Source organism: Pangasianodon hypophthalmus, chromosome 9 (assembly GCF_027358585.1).
Source record: "Pangasianodon hypophthalmus isolate fPanHyp1 chromosome 9, fPanHyp1.pri, whole genome shotgun sequence".
Lineage (NCBI taxonomy): Eukaryota > Metazoa > Chordata > Actinopteri > Siluriformes > Pangasiidae > Pangasianodon > Pangasianodon hypophthalmus.
The window spans coordinates 6,631,763-6,659,152 of record NC_069718.1 but is presented as its reverse complement, the minus strand read 5'-3'; the positions used below and the strand labels follow the sequence as shown (position 1 = coordinate 6,659,152).

The following is a 27,390-nucleotide window of genomic DNA, read 5'->3' as shown; positions in this document are numbered from 1 at the left end:
GCTAAAAAAAAATTACTAAAAAAATGAATGAATGAATGTTTATTACATATTTACCCATGATGTTACCATGGTTTTACTATAGTGCATTATGGTAACTAGCCCTGTGGGATGGACTGGTGTCCCATCCATGGTGTATTCCGATCTCCCACCCAGTATTCCTGGGATGGACTCCGGATCCACCTCGACCCCAACAACAATAAAGTGCTTATTAGATAAATTAATTAATTCATCTTGATTACATATTTACCCATGGTTTTACTATAGTGTATTATGGTAACCAGTCCTGTGTGATGGACTGGTGTCCTATCCATGGTGTGTTCCCATCTCGCACCCAGTATTCCCGGGATGGACTCCGGATCCACCTCAACCCTGACCTTGATAACCGAATATAAACGAACGAATGATGGGAGCTATGCTTATGATATACATGATACATACTATGGTGCTTCATTAGTTTGTAAAAGTGCAAAGTGTTTATAAACTGATGCATAAGTGTTATTAAGGTGCTAGAGCAATGCAACTGATTTATTTCTAGAAGATTCATCAGGACACATTAATTCTGTCTTGACCTGCCCTGCATGCAGCAAAGCAAGACCTAAAGACATTTTTGCCTATTAAGGTAAATATCTTTGCCTGCAATCAAGGAAAAGGGATCAGTTTCTCTTCCTTCTCTTCAATGTCCATATCTGCTAGCTTCATTAACATGAATACACTTGCTAATGAATTGTCTTTTTATGTTCTTGTTCCTCGGTTTCGTTTTATGGAAGAGGGAAATGTGCCTACATGGCGACTCGGGGACACAAAAACCTAAGAAAGTTTTATTTTATTGTATTTTAACGTGTTCTTTAATATTTGTGAAAGTATAAAATACCAAAAATGGAAGGCAAATACCCGGATGGACCTTTTAAACGCGTTAGGACTTAAAATGCGCGTGAATAGAATTTAAATTCAAAATGCTCCTAAGCTCCTCGTGCCAGATTTAAAAAAAAAAAAAAAACACGGTCGTTTTTAACGGTCGCTTTTTAACTATAGATTTAGGCTAATACCATGATACTAATCAAAGGCCTATAAATTATTATTATTAATCATAATAATTGTTATGATTAATAAATCATTTTCCTAAACCAGTCAATGTTTTCCAGATATGACATAAATTCATTCCTTGTTTGTTTGAATCCTGGGCCGTGGTGCTAGCCTACAGCAGGACATGTTAAAATTACAGTGGCCTGTTTTCACTCAAGCCCAAAATGGCGTTTAAAGCTGCCAAACGACAAGATATATAATTGAAACACTGCACCCGTGACATGGTGTCGTTTCTGATCAGTCGGTATTACGACGTTATCACGGTGTAACTAGCTCGTATGGCGGGTGCTTGTGGCCGAAGGGTTTGGCGAGTCTAGCCTGTCTGAAATGGAGGAAGTTTAAACTGCAGTGTCTTTTGTTAGGACGAGGAAATACGGCGCTGAGGGCTTTCAAAACCTTGAAGAAGAACCTTAAAACCGACACTTTCCTGCTCAATGACTACATTACAGTCTGACACATGGATACTAAGAAGGAAGGAAGAGTTAAATTGTTACTGAGAGTATATTTCCCCGGGATACTATGTGTATTATGGAGCGTTTTGTAGACTGGGGGTTGGGTGGCACTGCCGGTCGGTCTCTCTCTCTCTCTCTCTCTCTCTGTCTCTCTCTCTGTCTCTCTCTCCCTCTCTCACCACAGCACACACACACACACACACACACACACACGCTAGGCAGTCAAGGCTTTTGCTTTAACATGACCAGGGCCACGATCAAAACAAGCCATGCATTTCCATGCAAAACGTGCTTCCGACCCGCTCACGTTTTGCACCGTCTAGATGACTCGGTTAAAGCAAGCGAGGCACTGACTTCTTATTTTCTACCGTCAATGAACTAATCTCGTTACATTTCTGGGTTTTTTTTTAAGAGTAAAGCGCGATACTAGAGTAGAAATGAAAGCCGAGTCCTGGCCTAACGCTGTTAGTAGTGCCGCTTTCTGCAGATCCGGCTTTCACAAATCGCCAAAAAGTGACTCCTCGCCTTCCCCAGTGACCGGATACCGGATGGTTTTGTCTTGACCGAGCCGTAAATGGTAAGAATTCGGCCACTTTTTCCTACCAGCGTTGTGATACATGGTTTTTTTGTTAGTAAACCGAGCCGAGGTTCCAGTGGCTGTAAGGCTTTTCAGGTCTCTGCATGGGGGAAACTAGTGCAGCTTTAGCTTCCTGTACACTTTACTTACCCAGGATGGCAGCGCACTACCTTATAATATCTGCATTAATGAAGTTTATTCGCACAAAATATCACGTTTAAGACGAGTCCGAGTGCTGGGAAATGTCCGTACCGGGCTGGCTTGTCGGCTTTTCTGACTGAATCTAGTTTCTCAAGGTGTCTTTTGTCTGCTCTGATGGACATGACGGCCTAAACGAGGGCGCCTCGAGCATGCCTAATTAAAGCTTAACATCAAACCCATCGGAACAGTGATATAACAGATCATTCTGGTTCCATTATAAGTTAAATCACTACCATTGGACACTTGTGGTTCTGATCACTCACATCATGTCAACACTAGACCTACAGATTTAATTGATTGAATGAAATATGTAGCTGATTGGTCAGTAACCACCTTTGACTTTCTGTTCACTTTGAATGTTTTTTAAAAAAATATATATTATGATGTTAAAAATGTGTGTTTTTTTTTTTTTATTTTGGCAGGACGAAGCCATGCCAACATGAATCAGTCGTATAAAGCGGGCACCAAGGACGGCTCGGATTGTCGCCCGGGCCCGCACTGTCCGCAGGTCACTTCCTGTGGGCTCCAGCATGGCGCAAAGCACTCATCCTTGTTTGGATACAGCCAAAGGGAATCATCCTCCAGCTACAGTCCACTCAGGAGGCTGCAGGATCTGACGGCTATGGTGAGCAGGCCCGAAATGAGCTTGCAGGACAGGGACTTCCACAGGCGAGCTAAGCCACACGTGCACAGCTCAGAGTTTGGCCTCGGCCTTGTCCACTCGTCCCAGTCCTTCAGTCGCGGTGCTGATGATGGCGTGTTCAGAAATGTCCAGAATCTGGACAAGAATGGCTTTTCCCCTGTGAGCTCGGACAGCCTGGAGCACATCTCCCCAATCCCCAATGGATTCCTACATTTTGAATCAAGCCTCTTTGACAGTGGGGACAGTAAGGATGACCATGAGGAAGAGGAGCGTGTGGCGCCGTTCAAACCTTCAGCCAAAAAATGCCAGAAAAGGGACTCTGCGAGTGCAAAGAGCTTCTCTGGTTCAGGGCTAAACCTAAGCTTGAACAGACATGAACGTTTTGATCCAGTTTCTAAAAGTACTCCACAGCCAGCACCAGACCCTTCTCCAAGTCCACCTCCGCTGCCTGTTGAAGTCATGCTAAGGGATTTTGACAGTTCGGATGGCTACTCGGATAGTGATTGTGACCTTCCGAGCACTGAAAACTGCGCATCGATGTTCAGCGTAGGCCTTTCTCAAAGGCCAAGCTCACCTAGCAGCACCTACTCAGATCCTGTAAGCATTACATGTGTCTCGTTTATTGCTATTATACACATTGGTCACCTCAGTGAGTGTTTCTTTATCATAAATAAATTTAGGACATTAGTAGGAGATATTTATGGGCACAGGAAGGCGAGTGCGAACCCTCCCTTTATTGCGAGTAATCTATTTCTAAATGCAATAATTGTGTCCTAATCTACACAGTATTACAAAAAAGATTAGCGCAGGAACTCATAACTTTCAAACAGTTACAAAATAAAAAAAAAAAGATAGTGTTACAGTTTGACACATTTTCCCAGTATGATAAGTTAGTCTAAAAATATCACAGTTTCAAGGTATCATGTTGTTAATCACTCAATTCAAAAACAAGCAAACAAGTCGTGAAATTTAAATGAAATCTTTGATTCTGTCATGTCATGGATAAGACAGATTCGGATGGAACTTAAATCCCAGAGAAACTCCAGTAATGGTTACATTAACCCAACTCCCCATGTAAATTTAATCCAATCTGAATACGGCTTCAGAAAGATATATATGAGAATAACATTTCCATACAATTACTTATATTGTCATTATAAGATAAAAGAGAGAGTGACTTCAAGGAAAAGCAAGGAAATTGATTTTAAACAGTATTTAGAAAAAGTTAATGATGATGTAATGATCCTATCATACACTTTCAGGAACTCCAACGCTATATATATATTACTGCTGAACAACTTCTCATTCCCATCATAACTGTAGTGGATATAAGGTTTATTTCTGTTATTTTATTTTTTTTTAGGTTATAGAAGTCTAGTATGCTTTATCAAATGGAAATGTATGCATATAACCCAAATTTTAATATAATCTACTGTTACACTAAGTTACTAGTGTATTAGGTACACCTAATCTGTATCTACACTCATTGGCCATTTTATCAAGTGCACTTTGTAAAGATAGTTATTGGTTACTGTCCACACTCTACGTCATTGGGAGGAGACCGCTGCTGAAAAGATAGTAGTGGGGTGGTGGACTGTTCTCAGCAGCTACATCAGTAATAGCACATGATGAAACGAGTGTTGTTATTGCAGCACAGGAGGCCAGGCAGTGTAGTGACATCATGTGCAAAAAAAAAAATCTCCTAGATTCATTTGATTGAGCGTTTGTCAGGTTTCTCACACCCACTACAAAAATTGGAAATACATAGACTAATTTTACATTTGTAGGAAATAAGATAATAGATACACAGTTCTGGAAAATTTGGGCTATTAAGTTATTGAAATGGCATACTGTAGCATATTTACATATTAGCATGTTTACACTGTCGGCTGAAGGGACACGTATTGAAATATGCAGCTGTATTTCTAGCTGCTGATGGCCCATTGGTTGTCCATTCATAGGCCTACCTTTTGTAGTCTGGAACGCTCTAGTGTCATAAGTGGACAAGTGAGCACCATATCAGAGCAATAAGTCAATATTAAGACTATTGATAACGTCTTTTGTTATTGATGAGTAAGGCACAGCTTAAAAATACATTTGCAGCACACATATTGGCAAGCATTCTTCGACATGTTACTCATCGGTTGTTTAAAAGTGTTGAAAACTTGTCTTCTTGCCGCCTACTGCTAGCCAGCTCTACAGGGTTTAGCTGTGTCATTTGCTGAGAAATGTAAAGTTAAAAATGGATATGTAGGGCAATGATCGTGCAAGATGTGAGTCATTCAAAGACAACCGTTTGTGACCAACAGATAAGTCATGGAAAATGGCCTGAAAAGAGTAAGAACGCTAATGAGGTAATCTTGCTCATGGTTATAGCTAATTTGCCAAAGTTGAGGTTTGTTGAAGTTTGCTGTGTGACCATCTACATGTTTCATAGAGCTGTACTGTAGAGTTGTTCAGTACGGATAGACGAAAGGAAGAGATTCTGAATTTTCCATTGAAAGTGGAATAGAATTGGGTGGGTTAGACTACGCATTCGAGTGTGCACAGTTGAGAATAAAAAAGAGGGCTTGCTAACGTGAACTCTTCTTTAAAAAAAATTAATGCATTTGATACAGCACACAATCCAGTGGTGAAAATTCAATTAAATAAATTACTACAAATACAACAAAGTCTCTTTGTATATTGTTGTTTATAACAAAAACAATAACCAACAGGCAGAATGATCAAATCCACTAATTGATCTTTTTTCTTAGAGAGATATTTTTGAAAATGATCACTGTTAGTGTTCTTGTCATCATTTTGGCATTATAAGCTGAATAAACTGAGAGAATGGCTGTGAGAAAAGGTAGTTTGATACCGAAAAGGTACACTGAGCCAGGATAAAAACATCGAACTCGCATGGTGGTGTGCAGCGCTGCATAGCCAAGAGTATAATTTTTTAAATGTAATACTGGTCAGCAGTTCCATGTGTGTTCTGTGCGTTTTATTAGCCGTCGTGTATGATAAAGTTAGGGACACGCTAGGAACACAAGGTTAGGAAGGGTTTTTACTGCATTTGTGTCGCTTGCTTGAAAATAATGGAGATTGCTGTAGTAAAATTTAGAACAAGTCGAGATGGACGGAGTTGCGAAATTTTTGGGATGTTGCAGCCGGACACAGAAGGAACTTGATTGGGTAAAAAAAAATAGATGGTAATAGATTAGCATTTTAATCAGTATTATGAAAACGTCATTGATAACTGTCCAATTGTACACCGTGTCTAACCGTGAAATCGTGACACCGCTACAACATATGATGGTTTCACAGGGAATGTCCCTTGACTGACAATAACAAAGGGGTCTACATTGTAGTATAGTTATTATGATGCAGTATTTAGTTGAGTGTGCCACTACCTCGACACTTCTGGCTGGCCAAAGAGTCATCACCTACCTTACAAACTCCTGGCACTACTGTTAAAGACGCTTGAACAAGTCTTAATATGCCATTTTTTCTTTCACAGTCCGACAGCCCAAAGAAGAAGCCTCTTCCAGAAGTGAAGTTTACCGTGGGTGATGTGGTGTGGGCCAAGTTTAACCGCAGGCCTTGGTGGCCCTGTCGCATTTCCATAGACCCCCTGAGTGAGAGCCACACCAGGATGAAAGGTTAGTGTTTCTACTGATTATTCATATTCATCCTCAAAGTTGTGGGCATGGCAGCAGTCTGAGCTCCAAGTGTGGTGGTATGGAGTAAATATTTAACAACTGAGCATGTGCAGATTTGCTGTTGCAAACTCTCTCACATCTCAAAGTGATACAGGGCTCAATATCACCATGATGGCAATTTTGAGCTGAATATACTGACATGATTGGTCCACAATGTTGAGCTTTAAATTATCCTGACGTGAAATAACAGCCGAATTAAAACCCTAAGAGATCTGGTGATTTGATGATTTGATCTTTTAGAGCCCAGCAGCAGGCCGTGTCGAATGTATTTCGTCAGGACGTTTGGGGAGATCGTGGACCAAGCATGGGTTTCTGGGAAATCCACATATGCTTTTGAAGGAGGCCAGCAGTTTGAGAAACTTCCTGTGCTCAGGCGACAAGGCAGACAGAGAGACAAGGGTTACAAATGCATGGTAATGTCTGCAATACCCTTTCTGTTCTTCTACTATTTCATTAAAATTTGCTAAATGTTAAAAAGAGTATTACTTCAATCACTTCCTCCATTTGTGATTCAAATGTAATATAATGCTTTATTATTACCTGTGGTCTAAGTTTTTTTTTTGCCTTTGCTGCAGGTTCCAAAGCGCTTGATGCCTCTGTGGAAAGCCAGTGTGCTGGAGGCGGAGGCAGCTCTGCCAGAGTACCTCAGGAGTAAACTACAACTTCCCTCAGTCAGAGAGATACACTCTCCCATTATGGAGGAGAGGACGTCCATCTCTCCGACCTTCTCCAACCTTCATCTGTCCTCACAGAGTCCAGTTTTCTCCAACGGATACAATCTTCCCATCGTTGGTTTGCCCAAAACTAAGGAGGGAATCAAAAAGAAATCATCTGCTAAAAAGAAAAACAGCTCATTGCTGAAAAGCCCTGTTAAAAGCAAAGAAGAATTGTTTTCCAAGCTGATGTCAAGCCCCACATTGGACATTTGTAAACCTCATGCTGCTCCAGCAAATGATCCGGCGTCTGACTCCAGGGATTGCCCTTACTCTGACATTGATTCGGTTCCCAGGATACTGTGTCCCAAACGCTCAGAAGAGCCACTCAAAGGGGGGTCGGATAAAGAACTCTGTGCTGAACCAAAGGCACAACTTGCAAGTAAAAAAGTGAAAAGAGTTCGCAAGACGGAGAAAGAAACAGTGTCTTTGATGAAAAACAAGCTGAACAACAAGTCTACAATCAGAAACAAAAGGTACGCCACTGCGAATGGCAGGCGCTTGGGTAGCACCTCCCCAGGATTATCAGATGGCACATTTGAGATGCACTCTTTCTACTTGCCGGCAAGTTGCAAGCTCATGTCCCGAGCCCTCGCAAACTACGAAGAATCTGAAGAGAAGGATGATCTTGACTCTAGCCGTGAATCCCGGTCATCTTCTCCAACTCTATCTGATGAACATGATTCGTTTTCTCCCATCCTGGATTTGTCAGAGAGCACAGACCACCAATGGCAAGTGAAAACAGAACCCATAGCTGATCTGACACACTCAATGTCTCAGCGCTGCGGAGGCTCCCCAAACCCGACTTTGCTCAAGTTAAGGAGAATCCGGTCCAGCAAGGAGCCCTCCCAGAATGGGTCTCAACTAAAAAGTAAAGATTCCACTGTCAGGCCTGCAGAATTGCCAGTCACTGGTTTAAAAACCAAGAAAGAATCAAGCATTTCATGTTCCTCCTCCTCCTCTGTTTCATCCCCATCACCTTCACCCTTTGAGGCTTTCCGGGAGCCTAAAGACCTCTCTTTACATTCTCTGGTGAAAGACGACTGTGGTTCGGATGATCACAACACCAAGTACAAATTTACCACCTACCTTATGTTGTTGAAGGACTTACATGACACCCGGGAGAAGGAGGGAAGGCCACTGACGCTTCCTCCCACCTCTCCATCTGCCCTTATCAAGCAAGAACCCTCACTGGTTCCCACACAGCCCCACCCTGAACCCACAACTCCCAACACAGTTCACAAGAATGATCGTCAGACTCCTGGGGTACAGAACGGGCCGCAGGGGAAAACCACAGACAGCCTGAAGCCAAATAAATCTAAACCTAAGTCCACAGGAAAAAAGGAGGCTCAGAAACATGATGGCGTCAACAATTTGCTTCCTCTGGTTTCAGACCTTAAGAAACAGAACTCGCTAGATGTGGTTGATGTGAGAGCGGCTCCAGCTGAGAAGCTCTCAAAGTCCCAGTCAGATTCTGGCCTTGATAGCAGTGGGAAGGGCGTGATGTCGGCGGTGGCACCAAAAAAGCGCTGGCAGACGTTCGATGCTGAGATTGAGGACAGGGCAAAACCAAAGAGTGATCAGAGCAGCGTGCTTGAGCAGGACAGGATCATGCCTCCTGCCAGACTCAATGGAATATATGAGGAGAGCCGCCAAAGCCCTCAGGTCAATGCTACGGAGAGGAAGGATAGCTGTGGTAAGTGTGAAAGATTTGATTCAAAAATGAAATGCTAGTACACAGTCAAAAACCTAGGTGGTCTAAAAAAAGGAGCGTGGGTATCTTGCGGTAGGAGCGATGTTGTCACTGCTGTCCTGCGATTCTCAGTGGCAGATCTGGGACGAGGCACTGGGGTAAAGGTTATGGATCCTGTGGAGGTGGTGCACTCTATGTATTAGGCTATTTCTGATTTAAAATATGATATCTTGTTGAGATCTTGTTGATGGTTGGCTGTAGGGATACGAATACATTGTTAAGAATGAGCAGATCATGTGTAACAGATACAAGTCAGAGATGCATGATTCATTATTTTTTGAGGGCATGGTTGAGACTAGAGGTATGCCTTAGGCCTGCAGGATGCAACAAAAAAAGCAAGTGGGAGGTTTTTTTCTTTCATGCAGGTGTGAGCAAGCACACAGATGTGAAGCTCACGGGACAAAGAAAGACCGCGTTTGAAACATTTACAACATTCGTTCATTTTTCCTTAGTAGCTGCCTGGTCTGGGTTGTGGCGGTTTAATTTAGGCCAATAGTTTGTGTGTATTTTGGAAAATAAAACCAACTAAATTTGTCAAAATATTGCAGGCAGGTACGTACAAAAATAATACTTGCGTAAACATTCTTGCGCGTCCGCCTATTATAAACTGGAATGATGTAGCTGAGGTTGAGGAACTGTCAGAGCAAGAATTCACACAGCATGCTGACAGTGATGATATTTCTCTATCTGGGGTTTTTACAGTGCTTTCAGGGGCGTAGTGGTAGGGGGGGTTTATTCAATTTAAAAACAAACAGTTGAGGTTTAGGCCACGTCCACTGTGGGTTTAAATCCGATATCGATTTGGGTATTTTATAGCACTAAACAGATACAGATACAGATAGTGTCGTTGTGTTACACCTCTTATTGGTTGAGACGTGTGACATGAGTGATACAGTATCTTCATCTTTTGAAATGTTCTTTTTTTGGTCATCATTGTATTTTCTGATTTTCTTAGAAAGATATGAGGGCATTGGAACTGAAATTAGTTTAAGCTGTGATGATGATTTTTTAGTTTATGTCAGCAGTCAGTTAATGGCAGGTCAGGAACATCACAGCTACTCAGGGTTACAAGCTCATAGATGTAGATTTCTGCTAACTATTTCATGTGAGGCTGCTTGACAGTTTATAATCTGTTTATAGTAAATACATCAGTAGTGTCAGATTTCCCAAACTGTATGCTGATGAGGAGATGACAAACGTCGATGGTACACATCTTTTCTGTATTAGGCAGTGTAATGACCGCGCTGTCGGGAGTCTCTGAATGAATGGATTCCATCTGTTGGTGATGGAGATCAGGTTTTTAATGGCAGGATGATTTGGAACCTTGGCAACAATATTATTTACTATCATGATGTTTTCATGATCAATGCACACCTAGAGAAACAAAGCATTAGATCACGGTGTTGTGTATTTCTTTGGTATCTTTGTCCTACAGAGGGGTTAGGTTTGAATGGATACGTTAGGCGTGGTTAGGCGTGCAGCTGTATTAACCAATCAAATCAGCTCCTCTTATTTTCTTAAGTGTGTGCAGTGCAGTGATGTTTTCATTATGATTATTATTCATTAGATAGCTTTTGCAATACTTTTGGTTGTAATAATCAGCTTGGCTTACAGAACTTTCAGCAAATATACTTTCTGTCTCTGCAGATATTTTATTGGATATGTAAAATACATAAAAACCTGAATACGTGTGCGTGTAGTTTTATTCAAAATCCACAATCATTTAAAACATGCAAGGGGTTAAATATAGTGTTATCTGGTTAATAGAGAGATCAAAAAGGCATTATAGAGAAACGAGCAGAAGATCAATGATGAATATTGACAGAATGAAAGAGTTCAAAACCCACAGGATAGATAAACACAATAAAATGCAAGAATAATGCTATCGTTTGTGGTGTGTGTCTACAATTAAAACATTATATGAGTCACATTTAATTGTTTGTTTATTTGCTGCCAAGTTTCTGTCAGTGGAACTGGGTGCTTATGGGTCACAACACTCTAATTATATCAGATTGCATTACAAACAAAAATGTGTTGTCTAAAGTGAGTAGAGTAGAAATCGGGAGAGGTGAACTGATCCTTGTGTAAAATGCAAATTTGAATGGTTTTGGTTTCCTAACAACATTGATACTGATACTATTAAATAAATAAGCTGGTTATTTTATTAGTGTATATATTGAAGACAGAGTATAATATTTTGAATGGATTTCTATTTCTATGGAGTTCTTATTTGTTAAAGGTAAAATAATTTAAATGTCAGTATTCTGGTGAGGCTGAATGTTCATGCTGGAGAGGGGTGACATAAATATCGCATACATCCACCAAACCGGGTGTTAAGAAATAGAACAGGGCTTTAAATCAGTAAAATACCTTCTTATCCCTGCGTCTGCACTGAGGGGGTGTTTCTGTAGGCAGTAACGCACATTTTTGGACCAAAATGGGTTCGAAAATATCCCGCTGCGTCGGCGAATTTAAACTGTTACACGTCCTTTTCCGCTGCTCCACTCAGGCACCATAGTAATAGAACAGAAATACTAAAAATTAGCTTGTGCCCAAACAAAATTGCAAAACTCCAGCATTAACCAGCAAATTAGGATTGCATTGTCCAAAAATATAGTCTTTAGTTTACTATGCACACTATGTCTCATCTCAGTTTAAATAAAAACCTAGCTAAGCTTTTTAAATAAGGTTAGCTCTTGTACTGAGGGGTTAGCTGACTAACATAACTAGCTAGATAACTAATACTAGCTTGAAAGCCGGCTGTAAAACTGCCCTGTTAGCTATAATGTGATATCTACACACACTGTTATGGTTGTGTGAAAAGGTTAGCTATCAGCTTGTTAGACACCTTTGGAGCAACACTTGACTATGGAAACAGTTAGGTCGATAATAATAAACACATAAATAAGTGTTGTTCTTTAACAAAGTAAAATGTATAATGAATGATGGAGAAGACTTCCTTCTATAAGGAGACATTTCTGTAAGGAGTCTCCAGTGTCAGAGCTTTGTAATGGTCAGTAAGTTTTCCACCATGGGAAAGTCTTCGCGCTTTTTTTGCCTTATTAATTTCAAGAAAGAGAAAAAAGAGAGGCTGGTGAGGGAACGAGTGTTTTATTCCTTACTTAACGACTGCCTAGTCAGTAAGGAGCAGGACGTTGAATCTTGACTTCATGCTTTGATTGAAAAGCTTTCATCACACAGGGTGGGTTTCGTGTTGGTTGCCTGATTCATTAGTGAGGCATTAATTCATTGATTTTTATTTTTTTTTTCTTCATGCTACCAATCTCACAGAGAGCAAAAGACTTCGGAAGCCAAGCAAGAGGCTGCTCGAGTGGAGCGAGGAGTATGAACAAATCTTCACTTCAAAGAAGAAAACTAAGAAAACCCTTGAGTCCTCCAAAACAGTAAGTCTTATGTCTGTGTTGTTCCTGGAGCAGTAAGCAGTGTATTGCCTTTATTTCTGCCATATCTGGAGACAGTGTTTTAAAACAAAATTGCAGTGAGAATAAGCCCAAAAACACCATGTTCTCAAACTTTCCTTTTAAAACCTGCTCAAATTTCCTGCTGTCTGAGGACTTCAACATCCAAATATAGTGTTTGACTGAACCGTTTGACTTGCAAAAGACATTTTTACTGCTTGTCGTTTTTCACACGACACACAGATTCATGCATAACCAGCATCTTGTTTGGTGAAATCCATGCCACAGTGTGTTTGTTGTCGGTGGCTGCACCTATTTTGAGCTCCGCCTTCACAAGGCATTGGATTGGCTTAGAAACTCGAAACCGACTTTGTTGCTAACCATGCTTCAGCCAGACGTTCTCACTGGCGTCTCCAGATGTGTGTTCTCCTGAGAGATTATTAGAGATGTAAAAGGATTTTTAAATTTTTTTTTCATTTTTCTCTTTGGTTGTAGTTTTTGACATTGTAGTACCACTGCTTGTTTTATACTTGTTAAAATTTTGTACTTTGCTATACTTCTTTCCTGTAAAAATTGCCATTGTACCAAAAAAGTGATACATAAATTTGAGGCGATCTGGGAAAACCCTTTGGATGTTGCTGCGACTGATTTCTTGCAAACAGCAAGTTTTTTTGCCTGTAATATACTTTTAGTCCTTAACTTTAAGATAACATAAATATGTTTTACCATTAGGAATTATTTTATTTACTGTATAATCTGCATTACATTGAGTAAGGATGCTGTGTAACCAACAGATATAGGCTGTGAATAAAGGCAGGTCTAAACACATTGCATTACAAGTCAAAAGAAATGCAAATTATACCAATATATAATTTAAAATGCTAGAGCTTTATTTTGTGATTGAGATACATGCAAAAGAGAAACATATTTCACCCTGTAATTTTCTAAAATTGACCTTATCATGTCTGCCTGCAGACGTCTTCGATTAATAACACTAATGTTGGTGAGCAGACCCTGAAACCTCCACTGGCTGACGGTGTGAGCTCAGCTGCAGGTCAGCTGTCGGAGACTTGGATAACGGAACCATCACAGCACGAACGGCAGCTTACTCGAGATGAAGCAGACAACATTTTTCCTTCACCACCTTTATCAACGCCCCATAAAGCTCCCGTGGTCGAGGCAGAATCGGTTGAAAAGAAAACAGGTAAGAGTTGCGCTTTTTAGGCAGGTGCGCTCCCTTTGTGTCACTTCAAGAGTGTTAACTCACACTCAATCTTGCAGCATCTTCAGAAAGAAAAAGGCCAAGGAAGCCCACGCAGAAAGTCCTGGACTCTGCTTTTGAGGACGAGATTCTCAGGATCCCAAAGAAGAAGGTGAAAACCTTTCCTGCTGCACACATTTTAAGGAGAGTCAATGTGTTATTTGGATATTTATCGTCTGTTTTCCTTTCTCTGTCAAATTAGGAGTCTAAGCAACAGGGTCAATGGTCAGAGGAAGCAGTGGTCAAAGATGTTCAGGTAGTAGTTTCTTGTGTTTAGACTTAAATGAACAGTCAAAAAATGCTATGTATGGGGGCTCATGAGTGGCCCAACATAAAAATATTCATTCTGTCATTGGGAGATTGCGAAGTTTGAATCCTGACAATGCTGCTGCTCATGCTGTCTGGCAATCAGTGCAGCGCTAGCCAATCTGTGAGCTCGTTATGCAGAAGAGGGCAGATAGCACTTTCTTTCAAGAGTGTTACACTGCCCTGTGACACAGCACGAGCAGCAGTTTGAAAACATGCGACTGTTTGGCTTCATGTGTCTCAGCGGAAGCATGTGATAGCCATCAACCTCCATCGTTGTTCTCTCCAAACTGGGGAGAAAATGTTCCCCTAAATTCAAACGCAGTCAGTCAGCCAAGATGTGTTTGCTGTCTGAAGTTTGCTTGTTTAGTTTTCTACCAGAGCTGCAAGCTTAAAGGTTTTAATTAGGCATCTTGGTAAACCACATGAGTAAACTGTCTGCCTTTTTTGCATGCCAAACATTTTTAGGATTTTTTTCCCCTAAACATTCACTTTAAAAAGAAAAGTTTGTGTTATAAAATAATTGGCTGTTAAAGACATTTGTATTTTCAATTTTTAGAAAAATGAAGTGCCTGGAACCACTCTGTCCGGCCCTCCTTCTAAATCAGGTGAGCACTTTTGTTTTGTTTCTCTTTTTCCCGTAGTGTTAACAAATAGTTGCTTTAGGTGTTTCTGATCTCCTGCCATATTTGGATAGATTTAATTTGTCTCTTGTTTGAAGGTATAACACCCAGACCGGGTGATGCACAGACGCCCTTAAAGCAGCCCGCAACGCCCAGCGTCTTCCAGAGCCACATCCCAGGAGAGAACTGCAGTCCAGCTGAGCCTAAAACAGCCGAGCAGAATCCATGCGACAACCCAGGACCTTTAAACACAGAGGTGAGAAACAGTCAGGCGGTTGTGTCCCTATCCCTAATACACATTCCTGCCCAAAAGCCAGCATGAATATGGTGGAAATGTAATAAACTCTTAAATCGGGATAATATTTTTAAATATTAGGTTTTATGATTTAAATGTGTACACTGATATTCTGTATATTTACTGGAGCCATGTAGCTTTTTTGCAAAGACAGACCACAAATTAACATTATTTATAGGCTACTTTTGAGTAATTGAGGTTTGGATTTAATTTAAGTGATTAGTCAAACAGGCTAATAGCGTTAAGAAGTCGATAATAAATCTAACATCTGATAATGTTGGGTTGTGATTTCCAGTCCTGTAACTAACTAACTAACTAAATAAATAACAAAAAAAACAGACACACTTACTGTGCTTCACAGACCCACTTTGAGAACCACTGCCTTAATTTATCAGAGTGAAATACCACAAATGAAGATGATGGAAGTGATTTCTGATCCCTTGCGTGCCTCTGTCTTCACTGTTCAGGTGTTTGGTCCAGCACTGAATGAGAGCGCCGTCCAGGCCAGAGACTCTTTAACTGCTGAAACAAGTCTGTCTAACAGTAAAAAGGTATCAGAGAAAGGAGGAGGCGCCTCACTGAAGGAGAATGTGTGTCAGGTAAATGATTTATGGATCAATGTTTAGTGAATAATGTCTACGCTTAATGCATGTGATGTGATAGAAAAGCACTAGACCTGTATATCTGTAGCTGTAATGGCTCAGTGCCAGTTTCAGGTGCGATATGGCATGGTTTTTATGACTGGTGTGTATGTTGTGTGTTCCCTAGGTGTGTGAGAAGACAGGCGAGTTGCTGCTGTGTGAGGGACAGTGCTGTGGAGCTTTTCACCTACAGTGTATCGGCCTCAGCGAGACCCCCAGAGGACGCTTTATCTGCCAGGAGTGCACTAAAGGTGCGCTTAGAAAAGATATAGAAAAGTCTGTAGAACAGTGTTTCATTTTAGCCTAGTTTGTAGTTCTGTATGAACCTTCATAGCCTCTCTTGTATGACCTCTGTTGGCTTCCCTTGTCTGTGGTTGCCAAATGTTTTTCCTAGTTCGGCGGTCGGAAGTTTCCAAGCTTACAAGTTTTAGTTACAAGTTTTTACTCGAGTTGCAAGTTTTACTTGAACGCAGCATTCATACCTGATACCAGGATTTTTGTTTTATCAGGAATACACAATCTTTCATTTTGCATAGCTATGCTGTTGAATCTAGAAGCGAAAGCCAACAGTATGTTTGCACATTTCATGTCCAAGTGTTTGAATATAATGAGAGGGGAAAAAAAACGGGGCTCAGAACAGAACCTTGTGGGATACCATTTTGCACATTTTTACATGTTGAAGAATTTCCTTTAACCCTGACAATCTGACATTTACATCATACACTGACATGAAAAAGCTTCTTCTGCATACATTTGAGTAGCAATGGTCTTTTAAATTCAGCTCTGAATCAAGCAAGAAGTTCACTGAAGAGCGTATAATATCATAGAACAGTTAAGGTCATGTCTCAACCATAAGAGCATAAAATTTGTGTTCGCTATCTAGTAACATGTAAAAGTGCACTACTAACTCACTTAGGTAGCTTTACTGAGCAGTTTAGTGCTACATTCACTGGTCATAAGAATATTTTTTATGTCTGTTTCCTTTCTCTCCAAGGCGTGCACACATGTTTTGTGTGCAAGAAACCAGACGAGGATGTCCGACGCTGTATGATCCCGGTGTGTGGGAAGTTCTACCACATGGAGTGTATAATAAAATTCGCCCCCACGACTCAACAGAACCGAGGCTTCCGCTGCTCTCTTCATGTCTGTCTGTCCTGCTACATCACCAACCCCACAAACCCCTCCAGCTCCAAGGGTGAGTAGCCAAGTCACGCATAGTCTAATCGAAAACGTATAGCATGGTATCATTTTGTACGGTATATCATCTTATAATGTGATATCACAAAGACTTATTGATCGATTCTTTGGTCCTCTGTTGAACAAATAAATAACAAAACCAAACTGAACTTCACATTTATAATCACATTTAAGGTCAATTTATTTTTAAATTGCTATACTAGATGTTACTTATGCTCCAATCATGACAATTTTCCAACTCAGAACTTCCTACTTTCCTTCTGAAAGCGTTCATTCGTTTAATATCAGAGAACATGAATGCACAGGAAAAGCTAGCACTTGCTTTAAATAGCTTTTTCACCCAAACACCTAAGACAATCTTTGTGCAACTGACTGTGTGTGTGTGTGCGCTACAGGTCGCCTGACCCGCTGTGTGCGCTGTCCAGTGGCGTATCACGCAAATGACTACTGTATGGCCGCCGGCAGTGTTCCGCTGGCCAACAACAGCTTCCTGTGTCCCAACCATTTCACCCCCCGCAAAGGCTGCAAGAACCACGAGCACATCAACGTCAGCTGGTGCTTCGTCTGCTCTGAAGGTCTCACCTCCCTCATTGCAACACTAAAAATGAATTTTATGAGCTCTGTTTATAAGAGTGTGTTGGTTTGATGTAAACACATTGGAATCTAGAGGCAGCGCAAATTTCCGGGACAGAAAAAAAAGAAATGAAGAAACTAGCAAGAACCAATACGTAGTTATATTATGAATCCACTGTTATTAGTGTATCATTGCAGAACTAGAAACACTTTTAAACATTACAGACTGCATCTTTAAAGCACTGCAAAGCTCTGCATATCAGTGTCTCTAAATACTGAAGCGTCTCTGTAAACAGAAGACATTTTAGTCTCCAAAGGAGCCTTTAGTCAGAACCCCATTTGAGAAAAAGTAGGAAAGTTGTAATATTTGATCTTTGGTTTAGGAGGAAGTTTGCTGTGCTGCGAGTCCTGTCCTGCTGCCTTCCATCGCGAGTGTCTGAACATCGAGATGCCCAAAGAGAGCTGGTACTGCAACGACTGTCGCGCAGGCAAGAAACCCCACTACAAGGATATCCTGTGGGTGAAAGTGGGCCGCTACAGGTCAGTGTTCTACAGCGGTTGCTTCGATCATTTCCAAAGCAAATGATATCCTTTTTGACATTCAAACGCTACGTTTGACGTCTCTGCCAATGTGTTCTGAACAGGTGGTGGCCAGCAGAGGTGACTCAACCCAAGAACGTACCCGAGAAGATCTCGCGCATGAGGCACGAGGTAGGCGAGTTCCCCGTACACTTTTTTGGCTCCAAGGACTACGTGTGGACGTACCAGGCCCGCTGCTTTCCCTATATGGAGGGCGACGCCCACAACAAGGAGAAAATGGGCAAAGGCACAGATGCTGTCTACAAGAAAGGTGCTCAAATAAGCTGTAGTAAAGAATTCTGAGAGTTTTAGAGCAAGGTCCTCCATCCAGTTCTGTACACTTTAGAACTTGTCTTGCTTCTGAGTCTCATCATCTAGCTATGTAGCATATTTTCGAACTGCTTATGTTTAAGCAGGGAAGATGAGCTGCATTAGGACACCAGGGATGGTTTTATTAGAATGATCATGTGAACTGAACCGAGGGATGATACTATCCATATTTACTTCGTACAGCTTTAAACGAGGCAGCTGAGCGATTCCGAGAGCTCCAGGCGGAGAAGGAGATGAGGCAGCTTCAGGAAGATAGGAAGAACGACAAAAAGCCTCCACCATACAGACACATTAAGGTGGGTCCCTGTCTTCCTGATGATTTTTCCTCTGTCAAGAAAATATCAGGACATCTCCTCTCATTGGCTGCTTCAGTAAGGGGCGGGTGAACATTACGCAGCAGAGGAAGCAGCAATATTTTTATAAAAGTGAAATAAAGCAGAAACTTTATTAATCTGGTTGGTTAACAAGTTGATTTAGTGCACAGAAGAAGCGCCTATGTCCTAGTTCATGTCCAAGGTCTGTTGTTTTAGAGTGTACAGGAGATCTCTGGAAAAATATTCCATATGGTTAAGCTTTGAATATTTATTACTGGGTCACAAGTTAGCCGTGAGTTTTTATTTACGTACCCTTTGTTCACTTTGGTTTCCTCCAGGTGAACCGACCAGTAGGGAAGGTGCAGATCGTGACTGCGGACCTGTCGGAGATCCCGCGCTGTAACTGCAAGGCCACAGACGAGAACCCATGCGGCATAGACTCAGAGTGTATCAACCGCATGCTGATGTACGAGTGCCACCCGCAGGTGTGTGCGGCAGGAGAGAGGTGCCAGAACCAGTGCTTTACCAAACGCGAGTACACTCCAGTGGAGATCTTCAGAACACTGTCACGTGGCTGGGGGCTCCGTAGCATCAATGACATCAAGAAGGTAAGAGGGCATTCTGCTCTTTTTTGCTTTATGAACTTGGATAACCAGATGATTTCTGCAGTTATTACACTTTATTCTGTGTCCAATGAAAATATGTGTTTTTTTGATTGTCTGACAGGTTGTTTTCTTATATCAGGATATAGATCCAGTCAAAAATGTAATTGTAATTCCATCCTGCTTCACATCATAGTGTCTTTTACTTCTCTAATTGTTCCTTGTCACGAATGTTTTGATATAAGGACACTTCACTGGCCATTAGCCAATAAATGCACATGATAGACCATGTTTCATTCATTGAAATGTGCCTTAACATGAATTACAGGAATTATACAAATAACCTAAACATAACACATTCAAATAATAATCAGATAAGATTATCAAATAAATCATACAAATTAACTGATGTATAAGACAAAAAAAATAGCGACATGTAAAGTAATCAAAATAAAGGCGAACACAGGGATTCCTCAGGGCTCGGTGCTGGCCTTCCTTCAGTTTTTTAGTAGTGTTAGTCTTATTTTGTAACATGTGGTTTACATACTATTGAAGGCAGGATACATGTGCATAAATGCTTTGTTTGTTTAATTAATGGCAATCCAAGACTCATCATCAAAGTCCATATCAGGGGTCAGAATACAGCTAGGAAACAATAAAACAGTATAATACATAATACAAAAATAAAAACATAAGCGGGTTCAAAACCAGGAAACATGGAAGCAGAGAACAAGGCTTAAAAACACATGATATCATTCGATGAGACAAAGAAACAGCCAGGTATACAAACTAATGAGTGAGCTAACACAGAACAGGTGCACACAGTAGAGGAAGAAACCAATGACAGGACAGGGGTGGAGACTCATACTCATGGCTTTCGTCACCATGGGAACTGCGACGCAAAAGAGGAATGCTTGACGTATTTATTGTTTGAAGTGGTCAGCTTTAGGCCAACACGCAGACATGGTGAATCTGAAGAGGCTGTTTGCTGCTCCTTTCAGGGTGCGTTTGTGAGCGAGTACGTGGGCGAGGTGATCGATGAGGAGGAGTGTCGCGCCAGGATCAAACATGCGCAGGAGAACAACATCAGCAACTTCTACATGCTCACGCTGGATAAGGCAAGTCTTCAGAACACACGAAACATGATGTCTCACTCGACCTTCTGTACCTCACACTTCCTCAGTCAGTGTAGCACGTGAGCAGTTAGACAGTGACGTAATTCCTGTTTGTGCGCTGACTGTGAGGCGATTCACTTATGTTTCATTTCTCTGTCTTTCTCGATGATTCAGATCTAGCCCTGAAACATACAATACATGAAGCCAGTTACTCATTTTCCTTTCCTTATTTAAAACTAATAAGTTTACTCATACATATTTAAATAGTGTCAACTCTTAATTCATCATAATTCATTTATGCATTTATTGTACTCCATTACAGTGAATTTATACATTCACATACGTGAATTTATAAAATGACTCCTCCATCTTTTTCTGCCATCTTTAACACGATTTAACAAATGATCTGTTTTTTAAGCATTATATGGCTATCAGATTGTCCCCCTTCCCTAACGTGAGCCATGCTTTTACCTGTGTTTAGGACCGCATCATTGACGCAGGACCGAAGGGAAACCAGGCACGCTTCATGAACCACTGCTGCCAGCCCAACTGTGAGACTCAGAAATGGACAGTGAATGGGGACACGCGAGTCGGGCTCTTCGCCCTCGTGGACATTCCTGCAGGTGAGAAAAGCTTTTAGTTATTTCATCCGCAGTGTAATTCACTACATGCGTGGGTTGATCTGTGCAGACCTGCTGACTTCCACACATTTTGCTCCATATTTTAACATCGGAGTACGCTGGGATTTTCAGTTATCACTCCAAGTACGTCAAAAGAGCAGTCATCTTTGTACAGTTTCATAGTTTACAGTTTACAGCACACATTCTATGTGTATTTATTGTCCTGTGTATTTATTGTTCTGTTCTGCGTATTTATTGTCCTGCACTCGTCTCACACTGTTGTTTATTTGCACTTTATGTAGTCTTGAGTACTGTTTTGTGTTGCACCATGATCCTGGAGAAACAACATTTCGTTCCAGTGTGTACAAGCCTGTATAGAGGAATGACAATAAAAACCCGCTTGACTTGATCTTTTCCCCTCAAATTACAACTGCGTAGGTGTTTTGAACTCTGCGATATTTACCCTGAGCCCCTTCAAGCCCCGTCCTTTTCCCACATGTCACATTAGTAATCTTTTGGCCAGTGCACTCGTATTGACTCGAAAAGTTTTCGAAAATCCTGGAAAGAAGCACTAGAAGAAAGAAAGAAAGAAGCCCTGGAGAATGTTTTGAGTTCATTCATGTTCATCCCTGTCTAGTTTAATGGTCTCACCCACTGTTTTGCAGGTGTGGAGCTCACCTTCAACTATAACCTGGAGTGTCTGGGTAACGGCAAGACGGTGTGTAAATGCGGAGCGCCAAACTGCAGCGGCTTCCTGGGTGTTCGACCGAAGGTACAGCATGCAACGTGGTTATTAATGATCAGTTACTGACCACAGATAAGCAGCAACACACACACATACACACGCCAATCAATGAACATTAGATGTTATTTTATGGAGCTAGGAGATCGATTGGAAGATGGTTTACTGTTCCCTGTTTCCTCCCTGCAGTTATTGCAGATTATGTAATTACTGGCTGTAATTCTGCTCTGATTTGGAGTTGACAAACGGACTAACAGGGGTGAAAGCCCCATAACACACCCTTAGTTAGTCCGTTTGTCGACTCCATATCAGAGCGAAATTAATACTTTTGGTTTGTTTGCTGCATGGTTTGGTTTGATTTCACACTGCACATAATTGAATGGACCAAAAATCGTTGGTGTGCGAAGCTAAAAATATGCTTGTAAAAAAGCTTTCATTCACTGTCAGGAATATGACAACGGAAAATGTAAAAACCTTTCGCCAAATGCATGTAGAAATCCCCAAAATCATGGAGAACACAGAGTCAGCGCTGATGATTAGATAATTATAGAAATATGTAGTTTGAAAGGTTTTGTGTATCGCATCCAGTGTTGATTTTCTCTCATCATTTGTCAGTCCAAATCTCCACATTTCTGTAGCGCTACAGCTCAGTTTAACAGCTCGCATTTAGAAAAACAAAAAAAGCTGCAAATACCGAAACACACGGCCCGTTTGGTTCACTTCCTGGCTTTCTTGTTGCAGTTGAATCGCACCAGACATCACTTAGTAGCAGACTGAGACCACCTTGCTCAGACATTCTGAGACCGGTTGTTTTGGTCCACACCGAATGTGATTGCTGTGTTCTCACCTGATTAAAAAAAAAAACACACACCGAGGTGGAAATCGCACCACATGCACTAAACGCTTCATGCTGAAAACGGCCGAACACTCTGAAGTACTGTTACACATGTACATGTGCTGCTGTTTCAGAATCAGCCCCCGTCGGAGGACAAGGCCCGTAAAGGGAAGAAGAAAATGTCTGCAAAGAGGAAGAGCCAGCTGCAGGTGGTGAAGGAGCGTGAGGATGAATGTTTCTACTGCGGAGACGGCGGGCAAATTATCTCCTGTAAGAAACCCGGCTGCCCCAAAGTTTACCACGCCGACTGTCTCAACCTGTCCAAGAGACCCGCAGGTGAGAACAGAGGCACACAAATCTTTAGAAAGTATCTGGTACCTTTTTTTTTTTTTTTTTTTTTTTTTTTTTACAGTACAGTGTTTGTAGTGATGAAAGGCAAACTCAGTGAACAGGTAATAAAATGGCTGATTTTGCGTGAAAATGTGAAAGCTGTTGTAATGAGTCGGACCCCACCATGAACGAGATCGTGGACTCCCCTCTTGACCAAAAACACTGAACACTTTTTAGCAAATCAGTGAGATTTTATTTAGATAGTTGTATCATCACATTAAATTGAAACTGTGGATTTGGACTTCAGGAACAAGCATACTCCAAAATAACCAACAAAAGGAAAAACTAAGATTTTGGTGGATAACTAATCAGGTACGCAGAATACAACAGATTTTAAAATAACTAGTACTTCCAACAAGCTACAAAGCAACACGTGTTGGCTCAAAACAGAGAGTCAGTTTGGTCTTGTCTGTTTAGGTGGCACTTCACAAGGAGCATTACAACAGACAGTCATAACAGCTGCACATATAAACTAGCCCTAAATGCCCCTATGATGACGCTAAGTGTGTGTTTGTGTTTGCTGTTAGGTCGCTGGGAGTGCCCGTGGCACCAGTGTAACGAGTGTGGCAAGGAGGCGGCATCGTTCTGCGAGATGTGCCCCAGCTCGTACTGCAAGCAGCATCGTGACGGCATGCTCTTCATCTCCAAGTTGGACGGCAAGCTCTCGTGCAGCGAGCACGACCCGTGTGGCCCCGACCCCCTGGAACCTGGAGAGATTCGCGAGTACACCCCGGGAATGCCTGTCTTATCCGCGCTACCCAGCGTAGCCAAGTGCAGGTTAACTCCGCCCACCAGTGAGCTCTACATCCCTCCCGCCCCCAGGAGAGCGCCCTACAGCAGCCAGCGAGTACCCTTTGAGGATGACGTAGTGTTGGACGAAGACCTGCTTCCTGCCTCTTCTCTGTCTAAAGAGGTGAAAGATGACGTCGTGGCCGAGGTAGAGGATGGAGAGGTGGTGGAAGGGCTGATTGGGGGTGAGGATATGGGACTCGAGATCATAGAAGACGAAGATGAGGACGGGGAGGTGGACTACGATGAATTCGAAGATGAGGACGAAGAGGAGGAATTTGAAAAGGAGTGGGATGAGGACGAGTGGGATGACGACAGTTGCGTGGATGAAGACTTTGACGCTGAAGGTTTAGTGGACGAGTCATATAGGGGGAAGTGAGCAATTTGTGTTTACTATCCACAAATCCATCCATCCGTTCATCCATCCATTCATCCATCACGCACTCGCTCGCTAGACGGTCTCAGTCATTGGGCAGCGAGATAGGCAAAGTTCCATCTCTCCGTTCGTTACGCTTTGTAGCCTGTAGGAATGAAGCAGGGAATCTGATCTCAGATCAGCGCTCTTATCTGGAGGGGCTCAGAGATCAGCTAGTGCGCGCTCAGCTGGATGCAAAGCAGCTCTTTTTGACTCTAACGGACTTGGGCAACATGCTGAGATTAAAAAAGAGGTCAGCTTGCCTTCTCTAACCAAGTCCACTTTGACAAAGGGGACTGGAAAAATAAAGTGGTGCTGTGGACCTTTGGCTGTTCAGTCAGAAGTCCTGTATTGGGTATAAAGTTACTGTCTGGTGCTTCTTTGTGTTTCTTTTTGTTTTGTCATCTCCACCTACTGTTTACATTTTTATCTTTGGCAAACCATGGACGGGGATGGAACAATGGAAGACATCTGGTAAGCTCGAAGTGGGGCAGCAACACTTGTCAAGATGACTCCAAGTCTTTAAGAACACATGAATCTAAAAAAAACTGGACTTTTAAATGGATAACACTGGTTCTGATTACATAGATTGGTGTTTGGGTCAAATTAGTTAATTAGTTTCTCAGTTCTTCCATAAAAAAACAGATTCTGTAAAAAGTGAGCCTTGGCCCAGTTGTGGTTATTTAAGGATACCAGGTGGTACCAGGAAACCTTTAGAGCCAGGAAGGTCATATTAGTGATGAACAAATCTTGGAAGTTATAGCTTGACAGATTTAAATAACTCGTTCAGAATCGAGACTCTGGTAGTCAAATCCCACTTGTGTGTACGCTGTAACTGGACCACCGCTGTAACTGGACCACCGCACCACTCAGCCAGTTAGTAGCTGTACTAAATTATAATTCTCCACTTCAAATTATGTTTGAGATGGAATCAGGTGTTTGTCCTGCTGAGTTAGAATGAAAACCTGCAGCCACCTGGGTGAAATTCAGATAAGACTGATGATCCTTGATCTCAGTGATGCACTTTTGGATATTGACCATGCTTTCGTATAATTAGTAGGCTGGTTCTGTGTGTCCCATTCAGAATTTGGTGACAATAAATTTCATTAGAAGAAGCATTTGGCAATCACAAGCCCTAACAGTGGATAAAAAAAAAAACGTGATCAAGAGTACATTAACAGTTTAACTGCATCACACCAAACAGGATTTTCAGTGACTTAATCCCCACTCGTGAATTTCGACTTTAAGAGGTAGAGTAGAGAGTTGGAAAAGAACTGCCTTCTGTGGTGGAGACGACAGCAAAACAAACCGAAATGACCAGAACTACAGTTTTACTTTGAGCTTTATTATGACATTCCAGGCATCGGGTATGATTTCTGTGCTGCACGTTGTAGGAGAGACATGTTCATTTGTACGTACGCCTTTATCTAAGGTAACTAACTGCTGTCGAAATAAACTTTACACACCTCGACTCAGTCAGGATTCGTGAAAGCGGTTCAGTGCATGGACTTTTAAACGAAATACTACTCTTCAATTCTACAATTCTAATCTTCAGTTCTTATTTTTATATTGTTTGGTTTGTCTATTTAATTACTCAAAACTAATAGTATACTCATGACACTGAATTCAGTGAATGCAGAGAGCCTCAGTGAAAACATTTCAAGAAATATCCTCAAAAACGATTCTTCAGAGGGTTTTGAGGGTTTTTGCAAAAATGATCCGTGCCGAACTCCAGTCATGGACTGTACAGCCATACGTGAAAAAAACTAGTTAACGTGTGGGTTACGATTGAAAAGGTTTTTTTTTGTTTGTTTGTTTTAAGAAACACTGTAAAGCAAACTTAGGTGGAATTTTTCTTTAAAGTACCCTTGTGCTTCCTCCTCTGCAGGGTATGCTCTTTTTCTGATTATTGTAGATTTGTCTTTGCCTGTACAATGAACTTTTTTTGTTGTTGAAAGACTGCAATGCAGAAATTTGGACCTAAAAAAACGCGCCAAAAAAAAAAAAAAACCCAAGCTCACGTTTTATCAAATGTTTTCACACTGGTTTCAATTGTTTCCTCATTTTCCAGTGTTTAACAAAATATTATTCCATTACGCTCAATATCTCAGTGGTTTCTGTAACAAGACTGACGTAGTTCTGATGTTCAAATGTCTTATCGTGAGATAGGAAAGGATTAGACAGTAATTTATGCTTTCAGTAGGCCTTTAATACAGAGCAGGAAGCATGAGTTTAAAAAAAAAAAACGGAAATACTTCTGAAATCTGAAATGCTGACACAGCTAACACAACAAAAGCTAGCGGGAAAGTTAGCAGTTAGCATTTGATCGACGGATTTCTACATTAGCGATAGCCTCGTCAGATATTTTGATAAATCTTGAATCCAGCATAGTAATACATCCACTAGACGGTAACAGGTTTGTGCCTTTTGTATCGTTAGCTTAGAAGGCGTACCTCAAGGGGCTACATCAAGTCCTCGTGGACATTCTGAATCTTGTTCCCCAAACGTTAGATAATTAAACAGTCATTATATGTGGTTTGTATATTGGACATGTGATTTATTTTTTATCCGATCCAACAGACTGGAATGAGAAAACTTCCCGACTAGTGATTTACCCAGCGCAAGCGAGAGACTGCTGTTCCAAATGAAGGACCCTCATGTTTTATTATTGTTTGAACAATGTTTTGGCCTTACAATCATTCTCTTTTGATATCCACTGAATGTTAAAGATTCTGCCCCACTTGTTTTCGTTCTTTTTGTTGTAAGCTTTGCAGCAGCCATCTTTCTTGTCAAAAAAAGCATGTTTGCTTTCCTTTAGTCTCTTCATATTTATGGACTTTGTAGAATCAGTTCTCACTGTTTTACACTTTTGTCATACATTTCTGTGTGTGCGCGTGTGCGTGAGTGTGTGTGCGTATGTGTGTTTTTGTATGGCGTGTTAGTTGCCGAATCCGAGTGTGCTTTGGTGCTGCAGAGAAGACGAAACACACACCGGTTTGGTCTGGGGAAAAGTGGGGCAAAGTCGTTGCTGCCATGTTAGAATCCTCTTCAACTGTACTGTACTCCTTTGTGTATATGAAAATATTATAAGTAAAGTTTTACAGTAGAGACACTGTTGTTTCTGTCAGTCGAAATCATTTTTTTTTTAAAGAATACAGCACCATTGTTTTTCTTTTTAAAATCCATATGACATACTGTACCTGAGAAAACTAAATGAA

At 41.3% G+C, this 27,390-nt stretch overlaps 1 protein-coding gene across 2 annotated transcripts; it reads left to right on the top strand.

The window, feature by feature from the left end:
- The first annotated feature begins 46 nt into the window (after positions 1-46).
- Positions 47-27,284, top strand: nsd1a (nuclear receptor binding SET domain protein 1a). Of its 2 annotated transcripts, none has more exons than XM_026947324.3 (24): positions 47-2,112; positions 2,736-3,553; positions 6,459-6,600; positions 6,901-7,073; positions 7,236-9,069; positions 12,418-12,530; positions 13,557-13,749; positions 13,827-13,918; positions 14,009-14,062; positions 14,672-14,720; positions 14,834-14,991; positions 15,498-15,629; positions 15,799-15,922; positions 16,666-16,866; positions 17,264-17,443; positions 17,825-17,981; positions 18,086-18,291; positions 18,534-18,646; positions 19,003-19,272; positions 20,268-20,384; positions 20,863-21,004; positions 21,667-21,773; positions 22,713-22,914; positions 23,496-27,284. In XM_026947324.3, exons 2-24 carry the CDS (start codon positions 2,753-2,755, stop codon positions 24,134-24,136), a joined length of 6,201 nt encoding a protein of 2,066 aa, XP_026803125.3. In that variant the 5' UTR covers positions 47-2,112; positions 2,736-2,752; the 3' UTR covers positions 24,137-27,284. The 2 variants fall into 2 exon arrangements, with proteins under 2 accessions (XP_026803125.3, XP_026803124.3); XM_026947323.3 differs by having other exon boundaries at positions 13,521-13,749.
- Positions 27,285-27,390: the final 106 nt, after the last annotated feature.